The sequence below is a fragment of the Lampris incognitus genome, chromosome 4, assembly GCF_029633865.1.
Source record: "Lampris incognitus isolate fLamInc1 chromosome 4, fLamInc1.hap2, whole genome shotgun sequence".
NCBI classification, from domain to species: domain Eukaryota; kingdom Metazoa; phylum Chordata; class Actinopteri; order Lampriformes; family Lampridae; genus Lampris; species Lampris incognitus.
Window position 1 is genome coordinate 48230486 of NC_079214.1, and position 26135 is coordinate 48256620.

At 43.9% G+C, this 26135-nt stretch overlaps 1 protein-coding gene across 1 annotated transcript in view; it reads right to left on the bottom strand.

The window, feature by feature from the left end:
* fes (FES proto-oncogene, tyrosine kinase) overlaps positions 1-25096 on the bottom strand; it is a 28105-nt gene extending 3009 nt beyond the window's left edge. Inside the window, exons 1-15 of the mRNA XM_056278976.1 lie at positions 24740-25096; positions 23732-23905; positions 14034-14130; positions 13595-13778; positions 12908-13045; positions 12648-12767; positions 12232-12354; positions 10898-11093; positions 6318-6395; positions 5241-5450; positions 2939-3061; positions 2480-2533; positions 2107-2225; positions 1847-1941; positions 1411-1534 (exon numbers count right to left, since the gene is read on the bottom strand). Of these exons, the coding sequence (XP_056134951.1) occupies positions 1411-1534; positions 1847-1941; positions 2107-2225; positions 2480-2533; positions 2939-3061; positions 5241-5450; positions 6318-6395; positions 10898-11093; positions 12232-12354; positions 12648-12767; positions 12908-13045; positions 13595-13778; positions 14034-14130; positions 23732-23905; positions 24740-24964 (2060 nt within the window). The 5' untranslated portion in view covers positions 24965-25096. The remainder of the gene's footprint in view (positions 1-1410; positions 1535-1846; positions 1942-2106; positions 2226-2479; positions 2534-2938; positions 3062-5240; positions 5451-6317; positions 6396-10897; positions 11094-12231; positions 12355-12647; positions 12768-12907; positions 13046-13594; positions 13779-14033; positions 14131-23731; positions 23906-24739) is intronic.
* Between the last annotated feature and the right edge of the window lie 1039 nt (positions 25097-26135).

Here is a 26135-nt window from a genome sequence, read left to right on the forward strand (position 1 = left end):
CGGAATAGACCGCTATGCTACCCCGATGCCCCCTAACTTGCTATCTTTAAGTGCATGTGGACTTGGCCTAGAGTGCTGGTTGATGTTCATTATGCATGTGTTTGTGTCACAGCGACTATAAAGTTCCCAAATTATACTGCTGCTGCCATTTAAGTCTTGACTGAGCTGCTTTCCACATCGGTCCTGGGGGGAAAAAAGCCTTTTTAATTTTTGGAAACTCCATTTTTATAAATGCACTTCAGAGCAGTGGTTATTCTTCAGACTGGGCTAAGTTGTCCAAGGGTTATGAATATGTGGAGTTTATGATCAAATTTTGCTTTTATTTGTACTTTACACAAAATATGCAATAGGAAATTGCAATTGGTGAGTCAATGCTCAACTCTTCTTGGCTGTAGACATGGCGACCGGAATTCTACCTGATGAAAGCCATCAACAATGTACATAATTTCAACACGAGCTGATTGCTTGATCAAACCACGTTCAGTAAATACAAACGAGGGGCTTTTCCCTCTCGGTTGAAATTTTTACACTTGCAGCACGGCTGACCCAACCCTAACTGGTGATGTGATGTTGAAGGTTTTGAGGCAGTCTCATGCAAGTTAGCAGGATATATGACTAACTGTCAGAGTCATAGCTACATCACCACATCCACATTCTATATCCTCGCAGTCGGGTGGAGACACACTGACACTGTATTTTAAGACGAGTAGTTCATTAGACAAATGGTTTAATAGACTCATCCATCTCAGTCTAAATCAATCATACTGCTAAATCGACGTATGGGGAAGTGCTTTGGGGAAAACTACAATCTGGTAAATCGGCTATGTGCTGAATTTAGGGAAGTCTTGTACAAAGTAACTCAATACTATCGGGTTTTTTTTTAATTTAATTTTTTTAGATTTTTCCCCCTTTTTCTCCCCAGTTGTACATGGCAAATTACCCAACTCTTACGAGCTGTCCCGGTCTCTGCTCCACCCCCTCTGCCGATCCAGGGAGGGCTGCAGACTACCACGTCTCCTCCAATACATGTGGAGTCGCCAGCCGCTTCTTTTCACCTGACTGAGGAGTTTCATCAGGGGGATGAAGCGTGTGGGAGGATTAGCTATTCCCCCCAGTCCCCCCCCCCAAACAGGCGCTCTGAACAACCATTGGCGCTAGTGCAGCGACCAGGACAGTAACCAAATACTATTGTGTTGTATTTGAAGGCATTAGGGTTGTTATAGTCAAGTTAACTAAATGAAAATATGTGTAATGTGTTGTATATACTGCAAACACTCTCATACAGTATTGCAATGTATCAATGTGCATTTTTCATGTATATGCCTGTATGTTGAATGTGAAATTTAAAATAAAATAAAATTTCACTCAGTGTAGACCGAGTGTATGTCTGATTAATTTTATTTGACCAACCTGTGTATGCACTTTTTGCTCTCCAGATATTCCATGCCTGATGCAATATTTTCTATCATTTTCACCAACATCTTAGCCTTGAGGTTCTGACCCTCAGAACGCAGAAAGGAAAGAAAGTCACCGCCTGTAGGAGCAGGCAAACACGCACACACACACACACACACACACACACACACACACACACACACACACACACACACACACACACACACACACACACACACACACACACACACAGTCAAACAAAGCTGAGGTTGAGCCTTTCAAAATCGGCTTCTGGCTAATGCCCATACAATGATGACTGGAGGAAAAGAGAGAGGAAGCAAACAATAATTACTTCTTTATCACAGAAAACAGAAGGAAACCCTGTAGTTGTGGTGGAGATGTGGAAACAGTGACTACCGAGACACAACCTGTATCCTGTGTGAATATGTACCTTGCACTAACTCCATGATGATGTAGATTGGCTGTTTCTGTGTGCACACCCCAATCAGCTTCACAATGTTAGGATGGTCATACTGCTTCAATATCCTTCAGGAAAGGGGAAGTGTGAGTAATAATGAAGAGCGGAAAAGATACAAGAACAAAGAAAAACCCTCTTCCTTCCAATAAAAGCATGCCTCATGAATCAGACATCAAAGTGTGTGCACACGTGTGTTTGTGTGGAGAATTGCATGCGTGTGCATGGGTTCAAACCTGGCTTCCATCAGGAACCTGCTCTTGTGCTCTGGGGCCAAGTTCTCTCTGCAGGCTTTCACAGCGACGGGGCTGTTATCAGAGCTGAGACGGCCGCTGTATACTTCCCCAAAATTACCCTGGTCAATAGAGAAACACAATGGCCTTCAGCCACAGACAAAACATGTAAAGAAATGTAACGACGTTACCAGCGAACATGATAAATACATTTCCAGGAAACCGACACCTAAAGTGGAGTTAAGGACACTAACGAACTTCACTGCTGCACTGACGCAGTTGTAAATTAATAACACAAAAAGTTGTAGAAGAAGTTGAGGCCTAGTAAAATAATAATCAGTTCATCTTTACACTAGCAGATGTCCAGATTACCCACCCGCCCGATGCTGGGTCCCAAGATGATACCATCATGTTCCAGTACCCACTTGTCCTGAGGAAAAGAGAATTAAACACAGAAACACAGAGCAGTGAGAGGAGCAGAGAGGACGGTGAGAATGGGAGGGAAAGTAGGTCAGAATGGGGATACAGAAGGAGTGTAAGTGTGCATCCATCCCTCTGTGTTGTGGCACTAGTGGATGCTTTGATGAACATAATGGTGCTACAGCTGCACAGCATGTGCCTAGGCAGCACGTTGTCTGAAACAGTGTTTGATGGATAATATTGAGCAACATCCCAGATACAAAATGAGGGTTTTATTTTAGGAAACTGTCTCCTCCCATGTCCACAAAAGTGTGAGATTATATTTTGAATCTGTGTGTGTGTGTGTGTGTGTGTGTGTGTGTGTGTGTGTGTGTGTGCGGGCGCATCTGAGTATGCGAAGGTGACTGAAGGATACCTTAAGGACAGGGTTCTTAAGAACAATGTCTGTCCTCCTGGTGACATGTTGACATGTGGAGACTAGGTGATGCACCAGCAGGGGGATACTGTTGAAGCCTTCTCCATCCAGACGGTAAAAATTCTATTGACACACCCACATACAGATGTACATGCACACACAGGAATACAAAAACGGAAAAGTGCGCACACACCAAAAAACCTTAGGGGCATTCTCTCTCTCTCTCATATATATATATATACAAATATATATCCATCCATCCATTATCCAAACCGCTTATCCTGCTCTCAGGGTCGCGGGGATGCTGGAGCCTATCCAAGCAGTCATTAGGTGGCAGGCGGGGAGACACCCTGGACAGGCTGCCAGGCCATCACAGCCCCCCCCCCCCCCACACACACACACCTAGGGACAATTTAGCACGGCTGATTCATCTGATCTGCATGCCTTTGGACTGTGCGAGGAAACCGGAGCAACCGGAGGAAATCCGCACAGACACGGGGAGAACAGGCAAACTCCACACATAGGACGACCCAGGACAATCCCCAAGGTTGGACTACCCCAGGGCTCGAACCCAGAACCTTTTATACATTATATATATATATATATATATATATATATATAGACATACACACACACACACACACACACACACACACACACACACACGCACACACATATATATAAAATCCAGTGATTCAAGTAAATTCTTTAATAGACAGTACAAGCCTGTCCATTAACGAATTTAAAGAATTTACATTACTGGGTTATTTTGCTCCTTATTTGTTGAGCACTTTCCCTACCGTTGAGTGTTTCTTTTAACAAAGTTATATACTATATGTATATATGTATGTATGTATGTATGTATGTATGTATGTATATATATATATATATACACTACCGTTCAAAAGTTTGGGATCACCCAAACAATTTTGTGTTTTCCATGAAAAGTCACACTTATTCACCACCATATGTTGTGAAATGAATAGAAAATAGAGTCAAGACATTGACAAGGTTAGAAATAATGATTTGTATTTGAAATAAGATTTTTTTTTACATCAAACTTTGCTTTCGTCAAAGAATCCTCCATTTGCAGCAATTACAGCATTGCAGACCTTTGGCATTCTAGCTGTTAATTTGTTGAGGTAATCTGGAGAAATTGCACCCCACGCTTCCAGAAGCAGCTCCCACAAGTTGGATTGGTTGGATGGGCACTTCTTTGAGCAGATTGAGTTTCTGGAGCATCACATTTGTGGGGTCAATTAAACGCTCAAAATGGCCAGAAAAAGAGAACTTTCATCTGAAACTCGACAGTCTATTCTTGTTCTTAGAAATGAAGGCTATTCCATGCGAGAAATTGCTAAGAAATTGAAGATTTCCTACACCGGTGTGTACTACTCCCTTCAGAGGACAGCACAAACAGGCTCTAACCAGAGTAGAAAAAGAAGTGGGAGGCCGCGTTGCACAACTGAGCAAGAAGATAAGTACATTAGAGTCTCTAGTTTGAGAAACAGAGGCCTCACAGGTCCCCAACTGGCATCTTCATTAAATAGTACCTGTTAGAGCCTGTTTGTGCTGTCCTCTGAAGGGAGTAGTACACACCGGTGTAGGAAATCTTCAATTTCTTAGCAATTTCTCGCATGGAATAGCCTTCATTTCTAAGAACAAGAATAGACTGTCGAGTTTCAGATGAAAGTTCTCTTTTTCTGGCCATTTTGAGCGTTTAATTGACCCCACAAATGTGATGCTCCAGAAATTCAATCTGCTCAAAGAAGTGCCCATCCAACCAATCCAACTTGTGGGAGCTGCTTCTGGAAGCGTGGGGTGCAATTTCTCCAGATTACCTCAACAAATTAACAGCTAGAATGCCAAAGGTCTGCAATGCTGTAATTGCTGCAAATGGAGGATTCTTTGACGAAAGCAAAGTTTGATGTAAAAAAAATCTTATTTCAAATACAAATCATTATTTCTAACCTTGTCAATGTCTTGACTCTATTTTCTATTCATTTCACAACATATGGTGGTGAATAAGTGTGACTTTTCATGGAAAACACGAAATTGTTTGGGTGATCCCAAACTTTTGAACGGTAGTGTATATATATATATACACACACACACACACTCACAATTTTTTTTCTTAATTGCTAACATCCACCTTCCCATAACATAATGTAGTGCACCCCCCCCCCACACACACACACACACACACACATAATATTTGTAAAATCAGTGTCTTGTATACATGTACAACCCGTAGTCCAGCAGTACTATTCTGTTTCCCTGGTGTGGTCTCAGATTGACTCACGTCAGTTCTCTGTATGAGGAAATGCTTGCAGCTGCCACCCGAGTGGACAGAGAGGACGTACTCCTGTTTGCCTTGACTCTGTCTGACCAGGAAGTCTCCATCGTTCTTTAGCAGCTCCTGGACCTCCAGGCGAGGGATTGCTCCATGGTACCAGTCCTGCTGCCCCAGAGGACGCTCAACCTCGGGGACTAGGGTGAGGGCCGGGGGTATCTTGAGAAAACAAAACCAGCGTAATTAACGACAGACTGAACACTGAAATCGCGCTAATGAAACTAAAAGAGATGTAGGTTACTTCTTTGATTGATTACAGTCCATAACACCTTAAATAATCAACCTGCTTCTCCCTTCCTGCCCTAAATACAACATGAAAGTTGGAGGAACCTGTGAGAAATCAAGTACTGAGTCACATTTTGCCAAAATAAGCCAACATTTGAAATCAGATTAAGAGTAAATCTTAAAGATTTAGACACCATATTCTGTATGGTGTAGCTTTTACATATTCATTAGTACATTTAAAAGATGATCACTTAAATCACTTTCAGCCTTAAAAAACAAGAGAAAATATTGCAGGAGGCCTTTTACTATCGGGAAATTTGGTTGCGGAGCGCAGGATTACTTTTCTTTATAAAATATTTACTCTTTGGAGTGATAAAATGGTTGACATGTAATGTGACAGCATGAAAACAAAGAATAAAAATGATTTAGGGGCAGGCAGTATTGAACAGCAGATCCTACACATAGTTGCCCTCATTAGGCCCTAAAATGGAAGAAAATCCCATGATAGGGAAGTAAGCTTTGAAGCTTTGGTGTTTACACCAAGACATGATCAATTGTTTTCTGCATAAGAAGAAGTGTGAGTTATACAAGGGTGCAGAAATAGAAACTTTAATTGTATTGAGTGTGAGTATGGCATTCTTTTTATGCTTCACTGTAATTCATGTGAAGACTTGGAAAGGGAAAAATCCCTGTTCACTGTATAAGCTTGGATGTCATGTAGGACTATTGATGTCCCCAAAGGAACAGTCACACTTGATGGTACCAGGTAACAGTTGTGTCTCGACAGTCAGCACGAGTTACCGGATATTTGGGTTTAAACAGACCACCTAGGTGGTTCATGATCCCATCCATACTGAGCAGTTTAAGGCTGTTCCTTTCCTGTTCCTGAAAACACAGAGTAGAAGCACAAATACATAACACAGCGTGTTATTTTACTATATATATATATGTATATGTGTGTATATATATATATATATATGTATATATATGTATATATATGTATCTGTATATATGTATCTGTATATATGTACACACACACACAAAGACACACACACACACAAAGACACACACACACACATATATATATATATATATATATATATATATATATATATATATATATATATATACACACACTACCGTTCAAAAGTTTGGGATCACCCAAACAATTTTGTGTTTTCCATGAAAAGTCACACTTATTCACCACCATATGTTGTGAAATGAATAGAAAATAGAGTCAAGACATTGACAAGGTTAGAAATAATGATTTGTATTTGAAATAAGATTTTTTTTACATCAAACTTTGCTTTCGTCAAAGAATCCTCCATTTGCAGCAATTACAGCATTGCAGACCTTTGGCATTCTAGCTGTTAATTTGTTGAGGTAATCTGGAGAAATTGCACCCCACGCTTCCAGAAGCAGCTCCCACAAGTTGGATTGGTTGGATGGGCACTTCTGGCGTACCATACGGTCAAGCTGCTCCCACAACAGCTCAATGGGGTTCAGATCTGGTGACTGCGCTGGCCACTCCATTACCGATAGAATACCAGCTGCCTGCTTCTGCTCTAAATAGTTCTTGCACAATTTGGAGGTGTGTTTAGGGTCATTGTCCTGTTGTAGGATGAAATTGGCTCCAATCAAGCGCTGTCCACTGGGTATGGCATGGCGTTGCAAAATGGAGTGATAGCCTTCCTTATTCAGAATCCCTTTTACCCTGTACAAATCTCCCACCTTACCAGCACCAAAGCAACCCCAGACCATCACATTACCTCCACCATGCTTAACAGATGGCGTCAGGCATTCTTCCAGCATCTTTTCATTTGTTCTGCGTCTCACAAACGTTCTTCTTTGTGATCCAAACACCTCAAACTTGGATTCATCCGTCCACAACACTTTTTTCCAGTCTTCCTCTGTCCAATGTCTGTGTTCTTTTGCCCATCTTAATCTTTTTCTTTTATTGGTCAGTCTCAGATATGGCTTTTTCTTTGCCACTCTGCCCTGAAGCCCAGAATCCCGCAGCCGCCTCTTCACTGTAGATGTTGACACTGGTGTTTTGCGGGTACTATTTAATGAAGATGCCAGTTGGGGACCTGTGAGGCGTCTGTTTCTCAAACTAGAGACTCTAATGTACTTATCTTCTTGCTCAGTTGTGCAACGCGGCCTCCCACTTCTTTTTCTACTCTGGTTAGAGCCTGTTTGTGCTGTCCTCTGAAGGGAGTAGTACACACCGGTGTAGGAAATCTTCAATTTCTCGCATGGAATAGCCTTCATTTCTAAGAACAAGAATAGACTGTCGAGTTTCAGATGAAAGTTCTCTTTTTCTGGCCATTTTGAGCGTTTAATTGACCCCACAAATGTGATGCTCCAGAAACTCAATCTGCTCAAAGGAAGGTCAGTTTTGTAGCTTCTGTAACGAGCTAAACTGTTTTCAGATGTGTGAACATGATTGCACAAGGGTTTTCTAATCATCAATTAGCCTTCTGAGCCAATGAGCAAACACATTGTACCATTAGAACACTGGAGTGATAGTTGCTTGAAATGGGCCTCTATACACCTATGTAGATATTGCACCAAAAACCAGACATTTGCAGCTAGAATAGTCATTTACCACATTAGCAATGTATAGAGTGTGTTTCTTTAAAGTTAAGACTAGTTTAAAGTTATCTTCATTGAAAAGTACAGTGCTTTTCCTTCAAAAATATGGACATTTCAATGTGATCCCAAACTTTTGAACGGTAGTGTATATATATATATATATCAACACAGATACAGGAAAAAAAGTTTTAATACATTGCAGTATAGGCCTGTTTCATGCGTCGTGCGCTCATTTAGCAGCTGATGAGTGTGTGACGCATGAAACAGACCTATACTGCAGTGTATTAAAACTTTTTTTTCCCTGTATCTGTTTTGATATTCCGCTCATTAGTTGAGCACTTATAACACCATTGACGGTTTCAGGAAGAAATAAAAAAAACGCTATATATGTATATATATATATATATATATAAAACTTGGTTAAAAGAAACACTCAACGTTAGGAATAGTGCTCAACAAATAAGGAGCAAAATAATCCAGTGAGTCAAGTAAATTTTCTATGAGACAGTACAAGCCTGTTTCATGCTATAAGCAAGAAAATGTACTTGACTAACTGGATTATATATATATATATTTGCTGTGAATGTATTCAGAATCAGAATTGCTTTATTTGCCAAAAGCACCATGTACACAGGAAGTTGCAGAATAGAATAGTTGCAGAATAGAAAGCAGAATAAGATATGGAAGGACACACTAAGATTATGTAAAAGTGAAAGTAGAAGGAGAAACGTACTAAAATAAAAATAACCATAAATTTAAAAAAAATATATATATACTAATTTATGCTACAACATGCCACATATTGCACAGTCCTGACAGGACGGTTGGGTCCATAGTAGGGGTTGTACCATCCTACACAGTGTGTTTGTGTGTGTGTGTGGGGGGGGGCATTGGTGATGATGCGTGGAGGGCAGTCAGGATAAAGTGGGAGCTAAGATGGGTTTGTGAGGAGAGTGATAGCCTTAGGGAAAAAACTGTTCAGGTGTCTGGTGGGAGCAGGTCATGATGGAGCAGAACCTGTGGCCGGATGGAAGTTTTCTGATGAGGCAGTGAGCCGGGTGTGATGGGTCCACCACTATCCTACTGGCCCACTTCTTGGCCTGCTTCAAAGCCACATTGCTACAGATTGTTGTTGTGAGACCACGCAATTCAAATGCATGTGGTGAAACAACAGTAAACATTTTGTGACCCCTGCAAATGAAGGCGTGTCCCACTCCCTCCCAATATAATCTGAGAGTTAAAGCTAGAGTTATAACCTGCCCTTCTTTACTGATGTTTTTTCCAACGCAAAACACATCACTTCCCCAAGTACTTTAACCTGATTATGAGGGACGAATGTTCAACTTGAAGAGATTCATGCATGGTGTGTATACATGTGTGTCATGGTGTGTGTCTAGGTGCAAGGGAAGAAGAGTTATACTGGATCAAATCTAAGAGGAGTCAGGTGATTTCACGATGATGTCCTGTGGGGAGCACTATGACAAAATGCTATGGTTCAGTATTTTGTTATATACAGTGAAGGGGTCCCCCTGAAACCATAATTTAGAAACTTTCAACTCGTGGAAATTGAGATAATGGAAGTGGACTATGCAAAAAAACAACAAAAAAAAAGAAAGAAGTAAATTAGCAGAAATAAAAGGGAAAAGTGCTATGCTTCATGTTGCTAGAAGCAGAAAAAGTTCTGATGGGGGAAATGTGTGTGTGTGTGTGTACCACATTTCGAAAGTCTTGCTCAAATTGTGGGAAAATGTTGCGTGCATACAGTTAGGGATCTTGTTGGCTCTCAGAGGGTCTATGTTGAACAAGTCGTTATTTCATAATTGTGTGTCACGACGCAGCATTAGTCCAAGTTTCATCAAAATGCAGTCGGTGATTACTGACATATCCCACGTGACAGATGGATGGACAGACTGATCCATATTGGCACTGAGGTGGACAGGGCTGAAGTGCAGTTGTGTCAGCAGCACCTTCCCCACCACAGAGCAAAAAAAAAAAAAAACATGGTTGCATCTGGATTTTTGCTATTAATGTTCAAGTATTTGTCAATAAAGATCTTCTGTGATTTTATGCTGCTATCTATATAGCTGCTTGTTAGTCATAACTTTGCTTCCTCTTCCAGCTCGACACTACCTGCCTTATTCTTCTGCATTTGGCTGCTATGTTGAAGACATAAAACATTATGTGCCGTGTCATTTCACCATTAAAGTCCTGATAGACAATAACCATTCAAATGGCGGAAAAAAAATTAATGAATTGGGCATTCATATATTTGCTATCATCTCAAAATATGCCTGCGGGAGAAAGAATGAAAAAATGATGTTTGTTTACATCTTCAGGAGCGTAGCTTTGAGTGAATGACAGTCAATGCACTGGTTTCACTTGCAGAAGACAAAAAAAACGTTACTAGCCAACATTTAAGTAAGCTTGCCCTTATTTTAGTAAATCTAAAAAGAAAGCCAAAATATATGGGTTGCTTAGTTTTGTTTTTTTTTTTTTGCTTTTCAGCAAGCATAACATTGTGACAGCAGGTATGCTAGGTGCTTTGTCACAACAGGCATTACTAACCTTTATAACAGTATGAAAACAGGTACGATAAGTACTTTGTCATGCTTTCTTGTTTGTGCATGCAGCGTTTATTTATGAGACGTCAGTGAGAGATTTTGAGGGGGAAAGGGGGGGAGGGCAAGGCAAATTCTTTCTCATTCTCTTCATTCCAGACTGACAGGGTGAACAATTGGGTTAAAATACAATAAAGACAAAGAAAGAATCCAAACAAGTGAACATACTCTGGGGATGTTGGTAGAAACTGTGGCGCAGTCCTCATCCAGCTGCAGGCCAGAGGGGGGCTCACTCGTCCCCAGCCGGTCCAGCTTCTCCTTCAGCAGCAGCCTCTGAGCCTCAAGCTTGGCTCTGGCGGCCAGGGACAGTGCAACCTGATGTCGACCCTCCTCTAGTGCATGTCTCTTGCTGAACTGGTACACCCTTACAGTGGAGAAAGGCAACACGCTGGCATACAGTGGTTTCAAGCATGAACTGGAGGTCTCATGAGCAATTCTGGTGAGCGAATGTCAGCCTTATGCTCGGCAACAACTGTCACTGCCCATAACAACACCCATAGCAAGAACACCCCCCCCCCTTTTTCTCCACAATTACCCCACTCTTCTGAGCCATCCCGGTCGCTGCTCCACCCCCTCTGCCGATCCGGGGAGAGCTGCAGACTACCACATGCCTCCGCCGATACATGTGGAGTCGCCAGCCACTTCTTTTCACCTGACAGGGAGGAGTTTTGCCAGGGGGATGTAGCGTGTGGGGGGATCACGCTATCCCCCCCCCCCCGAACAGGCGCCCCGACCGAGGAAAAATGCAGTTAACTTGATTTTCAGAGATTTTTGTCACCCGGATGACTAAGGTCAATCAATTTCCCCACCCCACACTCCAGTCCTCCACACATTCCCACCACCACGACTAAATACACACCCCGGCTCCTCTCACATCGGGTCGCTGCCGATCACAGCAGTGTTTCTATCTGTCCTACAGATGTTGTTAATGACTTCATAGCTCCTGCAGGATGAGGAAGTTTCAATACCTTCAGACAGCTTCATGAGGACAAATGAGAGGAGGGAGTTCCTTAATTTTGACTGTGTCCCCGAATTATAATCTGTCATATACGACAGGTTATTCGTTTCTGAGATCATACCGCTTACTCAGCCATAGCTCATTCAAATGCAATCCAAGTCACACTGATAGGAGAGACTGCCACTTATGTGAGCAGTGAGCAATAATTTGTTCCATTTTTTGCTCATCTTCACTGTTTAAAGAGATATGTACAGGGAGGCAGAGGGCCGGTAGTTTATGGCTAGACAGGAAGTTCTTGAGCCAGATGAAGTGAGGTTCAAGCCTCCTTGCTGGCAGGCATCTACCCTTTTAAAATGAGTTTGGGAGAGACACTGAATCCCTACCAGCTTGCAAGGTGCTCTCATCTAGCTGACCCTACACTTAACCTCCTCACCGGGGGACAAGCAAATACAGAATATTCTGGACAATTCTGAGCCTCCACTCAATTTTGACAGCATAACATCAGAGGGTAATTGATTTTGGCTTGTGTCCAAGGTTAGCTCACCTCTGTCCCTTCCTTACACCCTCCTCCTCCTGCTCTAACTCCAGCTCCATCTGATCGACTGACACCTGCTGTGAGCCAACAGCCCTGGCCAATTCCATCAGCTCCTCCTCTACCGAAGTCAGTCTGGGAGGTGAGGATGGAGAGAGAGGAAAGAGGATTATGAGGAAGTGTGTGGGAAGGTGCAGAGATGAACTGAAAGGGGCAGAAATACCAGATTTTAGAGATGAGGAAGGAATTGCTGCCAAGGACCCTTCCTATGGTTGATGAAGAGAGTAGTTTGGAAAAAATGAAAAAATTTAGAAAGGTGAGAGTAGTGGCAGATCACTGGAGATCAGTGTTAACGGTGGTAATGTATTGTGTGTGCACAAGAGTTGGACACTCACTTTAGATGTTGCCCAATCTCTGCTTGTACTCACTTGTGCTGAATTTTTTCAAGTGTGAGATCATTCATTTCTAGCTCCCTTGGATTTAGCTGTTCTGTATCTTCAATTAAACTGCAGTCAAACTCTGCACATGCAACAATCTCTCCCACGGACCTACCAACGGACACATAAGCAAGAGCACACACAAACACATACACAAAGTTACTTGCAATGCTGGTTTAAAGCATGGTTCTCTACACTTTTTTTTTTTTTTTTTGTAGATGTCTTCGGGAGAGGTGCTTGCAGTTGCGTACCTATTCTGGTGGATGAAACTCTCATATTCTGTGTGAGGGTCTATGGCCACCAGAGAGGAGGACATCTCCCTGTGAATATGCACCACGTCGTGGTGGAGGAAGCTGCAAATGTCAAAGTACTCTTGCAGGATCTCCTTCCTGGGTCAGGGGTCATTATTGGAAAGGAGTATTACACATGCAGGGCCTCTGCAAATAACACTCGCTACCCATTACCATTTCATCACAGAGTGTCTTACTGTTGTGATGCCCCTCAATACAGCAGAAGCTTCATGCGAACCACAGGTTGTGCAAATATAAACCAGAGACAACACAAATAATTCATATGAAGACTGATGATGAAATATGAGGATTAGAATTCCTGTCTTATTCGTGCTGTGTATGAGGGAAGGAAACTTAGATGAGGGCTGAAATGAAAGAAGAGATTGATGGAAAAACAGAAATAGGCTATTGATACCATACATGCATGCAAAACTTCAGTATGACCGTTGGAAACATCACCCCATCAGAGAAAATGTTTTTCAATGTCGCACTGACGCTAACAAATCTCATGCAATCTTTCACTTTCTCTCGCTCGTGTGTGCACGCACACGCACACGCGCGCACGCACACACAGACACACACACACGCACACACATACTTCTGTACCTTCCCTATAGAGGCTGTAAAAAAAAAAAAGAGTTAGCTTACAGTATCAACACCATCTCCTGCTGTAGGCTCTGAAGTGCACTGAGCAGGGCAGGCTGGATCTGACCGTAGTGATTCTGATGGTACACTTGGGCCGCTTGCACAGACAGCACATACTCATTATGCAAGTCATGGAGTTTCAGTGTAGCCTTCACATAACGTTCCTTTGCCTTGTCCCGCTCCTTCCCTACACACACACACACACACACACACACAAGCAAAATAAATAACCCAAGGTACATGCGTAAACACATCATGTCAGAATGGACATGCTGTGCAAATTTCATTTTCATTTTAGCCACAAAAAAAAGAAAAAAGAAGTGTACAATTAAAAAGAAGGTGACAGTTGAGTGTGACTGTGACTGTCTTTGTCAGGCTGTCCGCGTGAGAGGGTTTCAGAGCTCCTGTTTGAGAGAAGTGAGACACTGCCTTAATATCCCACCTTTAACAGCCTCTTGGTACTTCCTCTTAGCTTGGGTTGCGTCTCTCACAACTTGCCTATAGCTGCACTTCAGCCTCTCCAGCTCTGTCTGGGTGACCTGAACACAGGGCAGCACAGACAAAACAAGATCCAGGCTGGACTGGTATCAGCTGGAAGGCAAAAATGCTGTGCTTGACATTTCAGTTCAGGCCCTGGATTTAGCAACATGAATTTAAGTCAATACATTGTGCAATACTGTAAATGGGAATTTTCTTTAAAAAAACAAAACAAAAAACAAGTCAGTGCTAATTGACAACATTCGTGTGGAAACACATTTTCCTCATACAGGAAGAGCCCCATCACCCACACACACACGCACACACACACACACACACTCCGTGTGACACAAGCAGAAACATAGAAACATATCAGAGGAATGACATCCAATCAGTACAGGAAAGAAATCGTTAAATTGGAATTAAATTGCCTGTCAGACTGTCATAACGGACTGGTACGGACCACTGAAAACAGACTCATCATTTGCTTGCCATAATTGGATAATACAAAAAAAAATTCCCTTGGGGGGGGGGTGAGTGTGGAAGATGGGTGTAGAACCTCATAGCATCAAAATGTATTTGGTTACCAAACCAAGTTACAATCTTTTACAGTAAAGCTGACTTCGTAGAGCCGCTCTGCCAAGTCAGAAAACGGCCGCCGTCTAGTGGAATATGTTGAAGACATTCAGTTAGTATTAAACTATAACAAATTAAAGAAACCTTATAAGTTTAATTGATGTAAAATGTATGATGTTTCCATAGCAGTTCATTCGGGTGCATAGCGTTAACACTGCTTACAGACATGGTATGGCGAAGATTACCCAGGTTCAAAAACAGAGACAAGAACGCTGCAGAGTGAACCATCACTCTAATCATGCAAAACTAGTTGAACTGATTGTGGTAGTAAAGTGAAACAAAACTGAAGCAGTGTGGAGAATGGTTGAGGAAGTAGCACTGGTATGTATTAGTATTTATAGAGATAAGGCATACCGATCTTTGCTGTACACGCATACTTTCATATGAAACACACGCAAACACACACACACACACACACAAAACAGCACACACACAAACACACGTACAAATGCATTCACCCCCCCTCCCACACACACACACAAATATATGCATGCAAGTGTCTCAAGTGTTTATGTGTGCAAGTGTTTTTCAGTATGTAGCGTTATCTATCCCTTTTAACTGTCAAGGACAACGCTCCTGAGTTCTCTATACAACTCGGTATCCAATAAACTATTGAAGTATGCTAACCTCGCTTCTTATGTGTTTAAAGTATGTTCTAAAGGCTCTAAATGTCTTTCAGTGTCATCTGGTAACTCCAACTAAAAAGGTTGACTACCCCTTTAAAGCGCTTAAATATGGCATATGACCCCTTTAAGGCAATCTAACATGGTCTAGACACCTCAATGTGTCACCGAGTAACTTATATTAAAACGGTGGACTAGCCCTTTAAGGTTCTAAAATATGGTGTATTAGCCCTTTAAGGTTATATACTATGGTCTACACATCTCTGGGTGTCACTAGGTTACTTCCAGTAAAAAGGTGGACTAGCCCTTTAAGGTTGTAAAAATATGGTGGACGGCCCCTTTAAGGCTAACTCAACATGTCACTTACCATAGCCTAGACACCACAGGAATAAACACACATGAATAATCCACACTCACACAGGTACATAGAATTATATATACAAATGTATTATGAGTAATAATTATTAGAATGAATGAAAGTAATAAGCCTCAATGGCCAACAAGCATATGCATTCATATACACACAAATGAATCAGACCAACACATTAGCATACAGCTCAACAACCCTATAACTAAGCCGGCAATAAAAATAAAAGAAAGTCAACCTCCAGTTGCAGGCCTGTTTCTTTATCGGGTACGTTGGGGTCCTAAACTGCCCTCTTCGCCCCCCTGGGAGCCCGCACATCCGGCTTGGACTCACAAAGAATGAATGCTCCTCTTCGTCTCGCGCTTCCCGCCGCAGCGCAGCAGCGAACGTCAGGCCGGCAGCCCTCCTAGCTAACTGGCTAGTTAGCCGTTAGCACCATCTCACGGTCGAACCGTGCGCTCGCCTCGGCAGCACAACACGGCAACAGACGACTCCTTGTGCGTTCCTCGATGGTCGCATGAACACAACACTACACTGTAACTGATAACGTTACTTCGCTAAACTAGAAGACGGCCCGACTCACTGTGGGGCAAGCCCCTTACCGCATCCAGTCCTTTGGTGTCTTGCTGTGCTAGCAACGAACACCGACTGGCTAGCTCGCACCGTAACGTCGCCGGGTCCACATATGGGACTGACGAGTAGTCAGTTTGTCTCCCCAGTCCACACAAACAGTTCCCGGGATGGGTCTCGGTCAGACACCCGCACACATCACTGTTCACTAAACTTCAATTACATTTCTCTCACCGCAAAATAGCATATAACAACTCGACATCAAACTGCTCCGTTTTGCTCACTCAGGGGACGAGTGACCTCCTTTCTCTCCCAGTTCAGTCTGCTCGCGCTGACGTTCCCCGCTCCCCTCTCAACCAATCACATTCAAGGTACGTTATTCTCTCCACAGCCAACCAACCACAACAATGATAAGTTTTCACCAATAAAAGTAAATGCATTTCACATTGGTAAACAACTGTTTTGCAGAACAATATCAACAATATAATATATTCATATTCAAAAGGTAAACAAAATAACAAACATAGGCCAAACTCTTATCTAATAGTGCAATATAATATATCTAAGGCCTATAATTTAACCACAGGGTTACATGTATCTGGATGGCATTTGACTATATTTTGAAAGTGGTTTTGTGTGTCTTTTACTGGTGAATTTAAATCATTTCCCACAAACAACACACCTCGGGGTGTAAATAAGATATTTTCATGCATGCACAGGAAACGTTTCATGTTTGCAGGTTGCTTTTTTGTGTGTTTTTTTTGTCAAATGTCAAGGCTGTAACCATGTGTTCAGCATTTGGGAGGATCGAACAGACACTGGGTTCTGGGGGTCCATTCCCAGAACATTTCAAGTCTCCTAAAACACATTTACAATAATATTACAGAAATATTCATTTCATGACATCAATTGATGAGAATTATATTTTCAATTGCTAAATCATAAAAGGCTTTTTTTTCTTTCCCTGTTGGAAGACATACTGAGTTGATGGCAAATAATACTAATAGGGATTCAAGATACAAGCCTCCCTGAAATAAAGAATAATAATGAAGAAGAATAATCTGCCTATTCATTAAAAATCATGGATCCTGCATTGCTCTGCGCTCATTATGGACAGGCTTATTACTTTTTGTGCCTCATCATAAACCACTGACATATCCATTAATGTTCCCAACTTTTATATGCAGCCTATTCAAATGGACATTAGATGGAAGTAATAATTTTGATCACCTACACGTATAAACGAAAGTGACTGTTTTGAACATTGGTCCCCAGCTGAGTAGAAATATGGATAAAACCATTATCCATAATTTTGGGTGGGATGATTTGATCATACCTGAACACCGGAGGGGACACTTTCCCTATAATGTGTATTAGTTTTACAATGCCAGTAACTGACAACTTGATTTCATCCCGTTATTGGTAGCCAGTGTTGGAGAGTAACGGAATACATGTAACGGCGTTACGTATTTAGAATACAAAATATGAGTAACTGTATTCAAATACAGTTACAATTTAAATTTATGGTATTCAGAATACAGTTACATTATGTAAATTAATGGATTACTTAATTTTTTTTTCTTTGGTGCAATTCTTATTTTAAGAGGATTGCGACACAAAATGCAGTGAAAGTGATACCTAAATGTTAGTTCAACAGTAAATACTGTAAAACAGTATGCTATATTTTCATCTTTGTCTAAGGTTTTTCATTCTAACAGCTATGGAAATAAAGAAAAGGACATGGAAAAGTTCTTCTCTTTCTTTTTTTCTTTTTTTTTACCAGATTAAAAAATCATAGATCTTTTGTATTTACATACTCTTCTAGCCTTTATTTAAGGTGACTCAAATGCACTCAGCCAGTTGATACAATAGAAGAAACAGAATAGTCTACTCAAGTAAGTAGTATTGTGTGAATGCTACATATACTGTTACACAAAATGTAAGAAAATATTAACGTAATCCAAAGTATTTAGAATACGTTACTCACATTGAGTAATCTAACGGAATACATTACAAATAACATTTCATTACATGTAATCTGTAGCTGAATATATTTTAAAAGTAACCCTCCCAACACTGTTGGTAGCTAATAGCTTGCTATGTTTACTTAGCTTGGCAAATTAGTATGCACAACGTCAACTAAATAGCTCTGCGGCGGATATGAAGACACCTTCGATGCAGGCCTGGCTCCAAGGGGGCGCTGTAGCGAGGCTTAGCCCCCCCCCCCCAGCGACATTCAATACCCCCCCCTCCACCCAAATTATTTCAAGATGGTTAAATCCTCTCAGTAATTCAAAATTGTTATTGCATTATTTAATGTTGGTGCTGTGGAGTTAGAAAACAACGAGACAGGAGACGTGAGAGTAGACGTAGTCGAGGTAGTTTACTAGCTCCAACTTTGCATGTCATACGTTCGACAACGACACTGAACTGACTGTGAACCGGAAGCGGAAGTGCATTATCTGACGCCTCGCCTCTTCCCTTAAAGGTACACCGTCCTCTTAGGTGAATGTCTCTCGATATATAGATGTGGGTCACCACAGTGCACTATTTACCAAATTCTAATTTTTAATTCAATTTAGGAAAGATTTCTTTTTTATGTTAGGCGGCTATCCAATCCAAATCATATCTGTTTTGCACATTTCCGTCACGTGTTGCGTCAGCAGGTGTCTCGCGAGTTTCAGTAGGGTAAGGTATGCTCAGTCGATACACTGTTTTTGCTGCGCGTGAACTAACCAAAAGTCGAAATGGATATAAGAAGATTTTTCAAAGTTGACAAAAGCAAAATACCAACTCAAAATGATTGAAGCGAAGAAGGAGGAGAGGGAACCACATCTGGAGTTACTGAGGCTAGTCCACGAGCGAGGAGCAACAGGGAACAGCTTCCGAAGTAACAGAGGCATGGAGCGGGGAGCAACGGCCATCATTAGCCATGGCTAACAGTGAGGAAAGTGGCAAACAATCCTCACAGTAGCTCTCCAACTGGCAGCTTTGCACCGGACGATTTGGGTGTTGATATGCCTGCTCAGCCCACCTTGAGCAAATTCCCAAGGGTCAGAAACAGTCTTTCGTAAACCAGTGGTATAACCGCAGGGAGTGGTTGGAACAGCGTCAAAGCTGACGCAGCATTTTGTTTCGCTTGCCAAAAGTTGACTCTGTGTTCACCAAAATGGGATTCTCTCACGTGAAACATGCCATCGAGAGAGAGGCTTGAACAAACATGATGCCAGTGGCGCCCCCAAGGGGTGGCAAGGGCCTGATACTATCCCTGCCCCCCCCCCCCGCTGGCCCCCCCAGCCATGAGTTGCACATGCAGAATATGCTTCTGATTATGCATAATATGCTTCTAGCTGATATTTTACATTAGGTGCTGTTCATTTAAATCAATAATGTATATTTTTCATAATAATTCATGTCAAAGAAAATAACAAATGCATAGCCAGGCAGCCAGCCACTTTTGATCGTCCGTCACTGCGTCACGCTCCCTCCCTCGTGCACAGTTTGCCTCTGACAGCAGCTTAACTTAACTCTCATATCGACAGTTTTCAACTAGCCTATACAGTATACTACAACAGCATAATAGAATTCCTGAAATTCAGTCATGGCTTTTGGTTTTGGTGTGCCACCCCAAGATTTTCAGTGGCCCCATTTGGCCATCCCTATCAAAAATTTCTGGGAGCGCCACTGCATGCTGCATCAAAAGAACACATGGAGAATATGACAAGATGGAAAGAGAGGGAGAGACGAGCAAACACTGGTAAAGAGGTATTGACAATGGGCTCAACACAGAGCAGTTAGCGAGAAATCGTTATTATCTCTCTGCTATCATTGATATGATAGAATTTCTAGCGTCAAACCAGTTAGCTTTTCGGGGGAGCAAAGATGCGCTTCAGTCACGAGAGGAGGACAGCTGTGGCCTGTTTCTCTCTATTTGAATACACTCTTAAGGAAAGATCCAGAATTACAGAAAATATTGATGAAACATGCACTCACTTTTGGCGCATCAACAGCCATGTGTGAAAACTCGTTGTCAACGTTGAAAACGTCTTTACAGACAAAAGGCTAACTATGTTGCATGAACGGAAGGCACGCTTGGTGCAGCTGTCTTTTGAAACGGACTTGACAGCAAGATTTCGCAATGAGTGGAAAGATGACGTTGTGGTGACCCACATCTATATAACGAGAGACATTCACCTAAGAGGACGGTGTACCTTTAAGGGAAGAGGCGAGGGGTCAGATAATGCACTTCCGCTTCCGGTTCACAGTTCAGTGTCGTTGTCGAATGTATGACATGCTAAGTTGGAGCTAGTAAACTACCTCGACTACGTCTACTCTCACGTCTCCTGTCTCGTTGTTTTCTAACTCCACATTGGTGACCCCGACGTGATCGAACTACTAATACGAGTATGTCTGACAACGAAGACGCCGGGAATAATGCTGCCGCGGTACCCGCTCCCGACGCTAACAACATGGCTATTGCTAACGCTAGCATTTACGCCGCTACTGTGAAGCTACCCGACTTTTGGCAGCATAATCCACGGCCGTGGTTTCAACATGTGGAAGCCCAGTTCCAGCTGAGAGGGATAACGCAGGATGCAACGCAGTACTTCCACTTAGTGGTGGCGTTAGACGCATCGACAACGGCGCGAGCAATGACACTGTTGGAAGCTCCGCCAGCTGCTGGCAAGTACGATGCTATAAAGACATTCCTCCTGAAACTATTTGAACTGTCGGAGCTGGAGAAGGCAGACCGTTTACTGTCCCTGAATGGCCTCGGCGACGGCAAACCGTCTGAGTTAATGGAAAAAAATGCTGTCTGTGCTGGGATCGGCTGATCCGGCCTTTCTTCTCACACACATTTTTCTGAGGCAGCTCCCCGCACCTGTACGCACAGCACTGGCCAGTTCTCCTCTCGCCGCCTTCAAGGACTCTACCGTTCAAAACTACCGGTCGACCCCTACGGCGCTACGGCTGGAGGACGTGACGTTCGACGCGGCCAACGCCACCCTCCTCTGTGACATCTCCACCGGTCAACCGCGCCCCCTGGTGCCTACTTCCTGGCGGCGCCGAGTTTTCGACACCGTCCACGGCCTTTCCCACCCGGGAGTGAAGGCCTCGACCAAGCTGGTGAGCGTCAAGTTCGTTTGGCCTGGGCTCCGTAAGGATGTTAGAGCCTGGGCCGGCTCGTGTGTGGCGTGCCAACGCGCCAAGGTGCACCGCCATACCAAGGCCCCTTTGGCGCCGTTTGTGGTTCCAGAGAGGCGGTTTGACCACGTCAATGTTGACCTGGTGGGTCCCCTGCCCCCCTCCCGTGGTTATACGTTCCTCCTCACTATTGTGGACAGGGCCACCAGGTGGCCAGAGGCTATTCCCTTGTCCTCCACGACGGCAGCAGAGGTAGCACGGGCGTTCATCGGCTGCTGGGTGGCCCGTTTCGGCACGCCTGGTGACATCACGAGCGACCGGGGCTCCCAGTTTACCTCGGAGCTCTGGACGGCGGTCGCTGAGCACCTGGGGGTGAAGATCCACCGCACTACGGCGTACAACCCGTGAGCGGTTCCATCGGGACATGAAAGCCGCTCTGCGGGCAAGCCTCACTGGCTGCGACTGGATGGACCGGCTCCCGTGGGTCATGCTCGGCCTGCGTTCGGCCCCGAAGGAAGACCTCCAGACCTCCTCCATTGAGCTGGTGTATGGCCAGCCCCTGCGGGTTCCGGGGGAGTTTTTTCCGGATGCTACGGCTCTCTGGTCGGCCGCCTCTCACCTCTGTGCGTCCCGGAGCGCTGCCGGTGCCTTCGCTACCGTTCCGATGTCTCAACACTGCCTCCCCCGGTCCTACGTCCCCAAGGATCTGCCATCGGCGAGGTACGTCTTCATTAGGCACGACAGCCATCGGTCCCCGCTGCAGCCCCCATACGACGGGCCCTTCCGCGTCCTGGAGGCGAGGGATAAGAACTTTGTGGTGGACATGGGGGGCAGGCAGGAGCGGGTCGCTATAGACCGTCTCAAGCCCGCTCACTTGGACATTGGGGAGCCAATGCAATTGGCCCTACCCCCGCGGCGGGGGCGCCCTCCTAGGTCGGCCCCGGCACCTGCCTCTGTTCCTGCTTCGGCCCCGCCTATGGCCCGGGTTTCGGCCCCATCTGTTTCCCCTCCTGTGAAGCGCAGCCGTTATGGCCGCAGGGTCCGCCCCCCGACTCGTCACCTGTTTTCCCCGTGACTTTGCACTATGTCATTGACTGTTCTGTTGTAGAGTCTATTTTTAAGTTCATGACTTGCACTTTCGCTGTTTTGCATTGTTTTGTGTAGGTGAATTCTGGGGGGGCCTGTGTGGTGACCCACATCTATATAACGAGAGACATTCACCTAAGAGGACGGTGTACCTTTAAGGGAAGAGGCGAGGGGTCAGATAATGCACTTCCGCTTCCGGTTCACAGTTCAGTGTCGTTGTCGAATGTATGACATGCTAAGTTGGAGCTAGTAAACTACCTCGACTACGTCTACTCACGTCTCCTGTCTCGTTGTTTTCTAACTCCACAACGTCATGTAGAGATTCAACTCTTAGCGGAATCGCCGCCTTCAACTCTACTATTCGGTGAGTTCGATATTCTATTTAGCAAACTGATTGTGGATAGGTATCTGCTGTGCCATTTAACGTTGTGTGGCTGGCTGCCACGCCACCCTATTTGTGAGCGAGTTAAGCGAGAATGCGCGTTTATTGCCACTCGCCGTAGTGGATGTGGACTGACGGCTATATAGGGCCTGCCTTTTCTGTATGGGAACTGGTTGTACTGAGATGCATAAGCTTGGAATGAGTTGCTATGTTTTGTGCCAATTAGATCGCAAGCCTTTATTTGTCCATAATATATTTATTGTTTGGGTGCCTTTGACGGTGGTCAGATTGGTAATTTTCCATGTTAATATCTCTCGCCCCCGTATTATTCACAATGCCCCTCTAACAATTTTGCCCTGGAGCCGGGGCTGCTCCGATGCCTCCCACACCTCCAATTCCTCTCACTACAATCAATCTTGAACTACATCAGAGCAAGACAGTGGACTCGTGGACACCCGCCGACTCTTCCCACCTCCTGGTTTCGTTTACGTGTGGGTAGGTTGTGATGAAGGTTAAGGGTAATGATCCGGGAGGGTGCTTGTCTCCTCCGGTGTCAGCCCGCCGCCAACCCTCTCTCAACTAGCCTGCTGCAACGGCTCCATCCGACAACAAAAGACGTTTTTGCAATCATCATAAAATGCCTTAGAGACAGCCGTTTCACACCATTACAGAGTCTACGTTTAAGACGCAAAGCGATGTTTATATACTATCTGTCTGACTTATTTTCACATGTGTATGTGCATGTGTAGCCAGGTATAATAACGCCTTTAGGCCATGCTCCGTGTGTGTGTGTGTGTGTGTGTGTGTGTGTGTGTGTGTGTGTGTGTGTGTGTGTGTGTTTGTTTGCAACACACCTTTGTGAGCTCCTGACTGAGTTGGCTCCACTGCTCTGCAAAGGTCTTGCGGAGTTGCTGCTTGTCTCTGATGAGAAGGGTCAGTTTGCTTATGGGGCCGTTCAGCAAGTCCTCAGACCGCTTCTTCATCACGCGACTCAAACTCTCTGTCTGAGAGACCAGCACGCCCCAAGACTGACAAGAACCCGGCGTCAAAGAAAGAGGTTACTCACAAAGAGAGCCATGTAATATGTTGGTATACGGGGGAGGGGGTGCCGATGTTATCGACACCTGTTTTATTGTTGTCCATGTTTTACTGTATGTATTTATTCAAGCAAAATATTAAATTCTTCTGATAGCCACCATTTCTTTTGATTGTCAGCATCACAGGAAAGCATCCAGAAATTCATTGGTGACTAATCAATTTGATTGCAGAATACTAAATTACTCTAACTCAATTAATAAACTCAATTAGTAAAGTAAAATGTTAACATTTCTATCATTCTAGAAAACAGAATCTGGGAAAATGCAACAGGAAGCATTACAGGTTCCCTAAACTTCAGTGACGTCTGAAACTAGTCTGCCAGAAGGTACATTTTCCGTAGCTGTCCATTAGTCTCCTTCATCCTTACAAATGTGTTTTGTCTTGACTTTACCACGACCTGCACACACCGAGCTTCTCCACTGCATTCAAAAGCAGCTGCACCATTCCAAGAGGAGAAAACACATTACATTGTGAATCTAGAGACTGAATCCTGCTATTCAGGGTTGTCCAGAGATTATCTGGAATTTGTTTTTGTTTGAAATGCTGACCATCCTTTTTGTTTTACTGTTTTTTTAAACTTTATCTTATCTTTATATGAGAAAATCTCAAGAACATATGAATCAATACTTCGCTAAATCACAAATATGCGATTGTACAATCTAAGGTATTGGTCTGGCAATGGTCTTCCACTCCAGATTGAAACAACTGATGATTTATGTTACATAAATAGATGATTCTGCAGCGGACGGTCTTGGCCAACCTACCTTGTGGAGCTGGCTAATGTAATCCAAATTTCCACCAGGTTGGGGCCGGTCCTGTCTGTCCACCATAGCAGTCATCTGGTGCAGCTGCACGGAGAACTCCCGCTCACTCTTCGCCCGCTGACCCATCCACTTCTTCATGACCTCCATCAGGTGAAGCTCACAGTCTTGCAGACGCATCAGGGCTGCATTTGCCTGGGGGCACCAGAGGTCCTCCCCAAACCCCATCTCTTCAGATGCTGAACGGACCAAAGTGGATTTGACAGCACTACCACAGCTCTTCTCCCTGACCTGATCAAATAATAATCAAAAATCCCCAGTGAGTGCTTTTGTCCTCTCGTCAGCAAGGAAGCAGCAGAAGCCGATACTTTGAAGCAGCTACTGATGACTGGGAGAGTCGTCTCTGGGTGACATCGGAGACTAATGGAAAGTTTCAGTTCCTCATGAACAAAGAGAAAGCTATGAAATGTTATAATAGTGCTTCCTCATGTGTGCAGCACGTGGTCAAAAGCATTAACTTTGAAATTGCGTACTGCTTCCTCATGCGTGCAGCACATGGTCAAAAGCAATCACTGAAATTGTGTACAGACCCAAAATTCCACCTGCCTTGTGATCACACACCCTGTAATGCTCTCCACAGGCTTTACATCAGATTCAAGAGCTATGAGAGCTTAGGCAGCAGAAAAGATTTAGATTGCTTTTAAGATGTTTAGGCCAGTGAAGACAATATATTTGCACTAATGCAGCAAGTAGACCCGAAATTCAACGAGTTTGTTCTCTGTCCCTGTATTGACACCATTTAATTCTTGGGCTGTTTGTGCTTATCTTCTGTTGACGAGCATTCTTCCTTTTGTGGTGTTTGTTTTATTACTGCAATGTTGCCTTGATGCGTCATGATACTAAAGCATCTTTCTGTCCACTAGATATTGCATTGTGTGTCCTATGAGAAACTCATTTGTTTGCAAATGTAACTGAAAAAAAAATTCAGACTTGATTTAAATTGACATCAAGAGTGAAGGGTTAGGCATCCGTGTGGCATAGCGGCCTATTCTGTTGCCTACCAACACGGGGCTCGCTGGTTCGAATCCCCGTGTTACCTCCGGCTTGGTCGGATGTCCCTACAGACAGAATTGGCCGTGTCTGCGGATGGGAAGCCGGATGTGGGTGAGTCCTGCTCATTGCACTAGCACCTCATCTGGTCGGCCAGGGCGCCTGTTCGGGGGGGACTGGGGGGGGTATTGGTGTGATCCTCCCACGTGTTACGTCCCCCTGGCGAAACTCCTCACTGTCAGGTGAAAAGAAGCGGCTGGAGGAGGCATGTGGTAGTCTGCGGCCCTCCACGGATCGGCAGAGGGTGGAGCAGCGACCGGGACGGCTGGGAAGAGTGGGGTAATTGGCC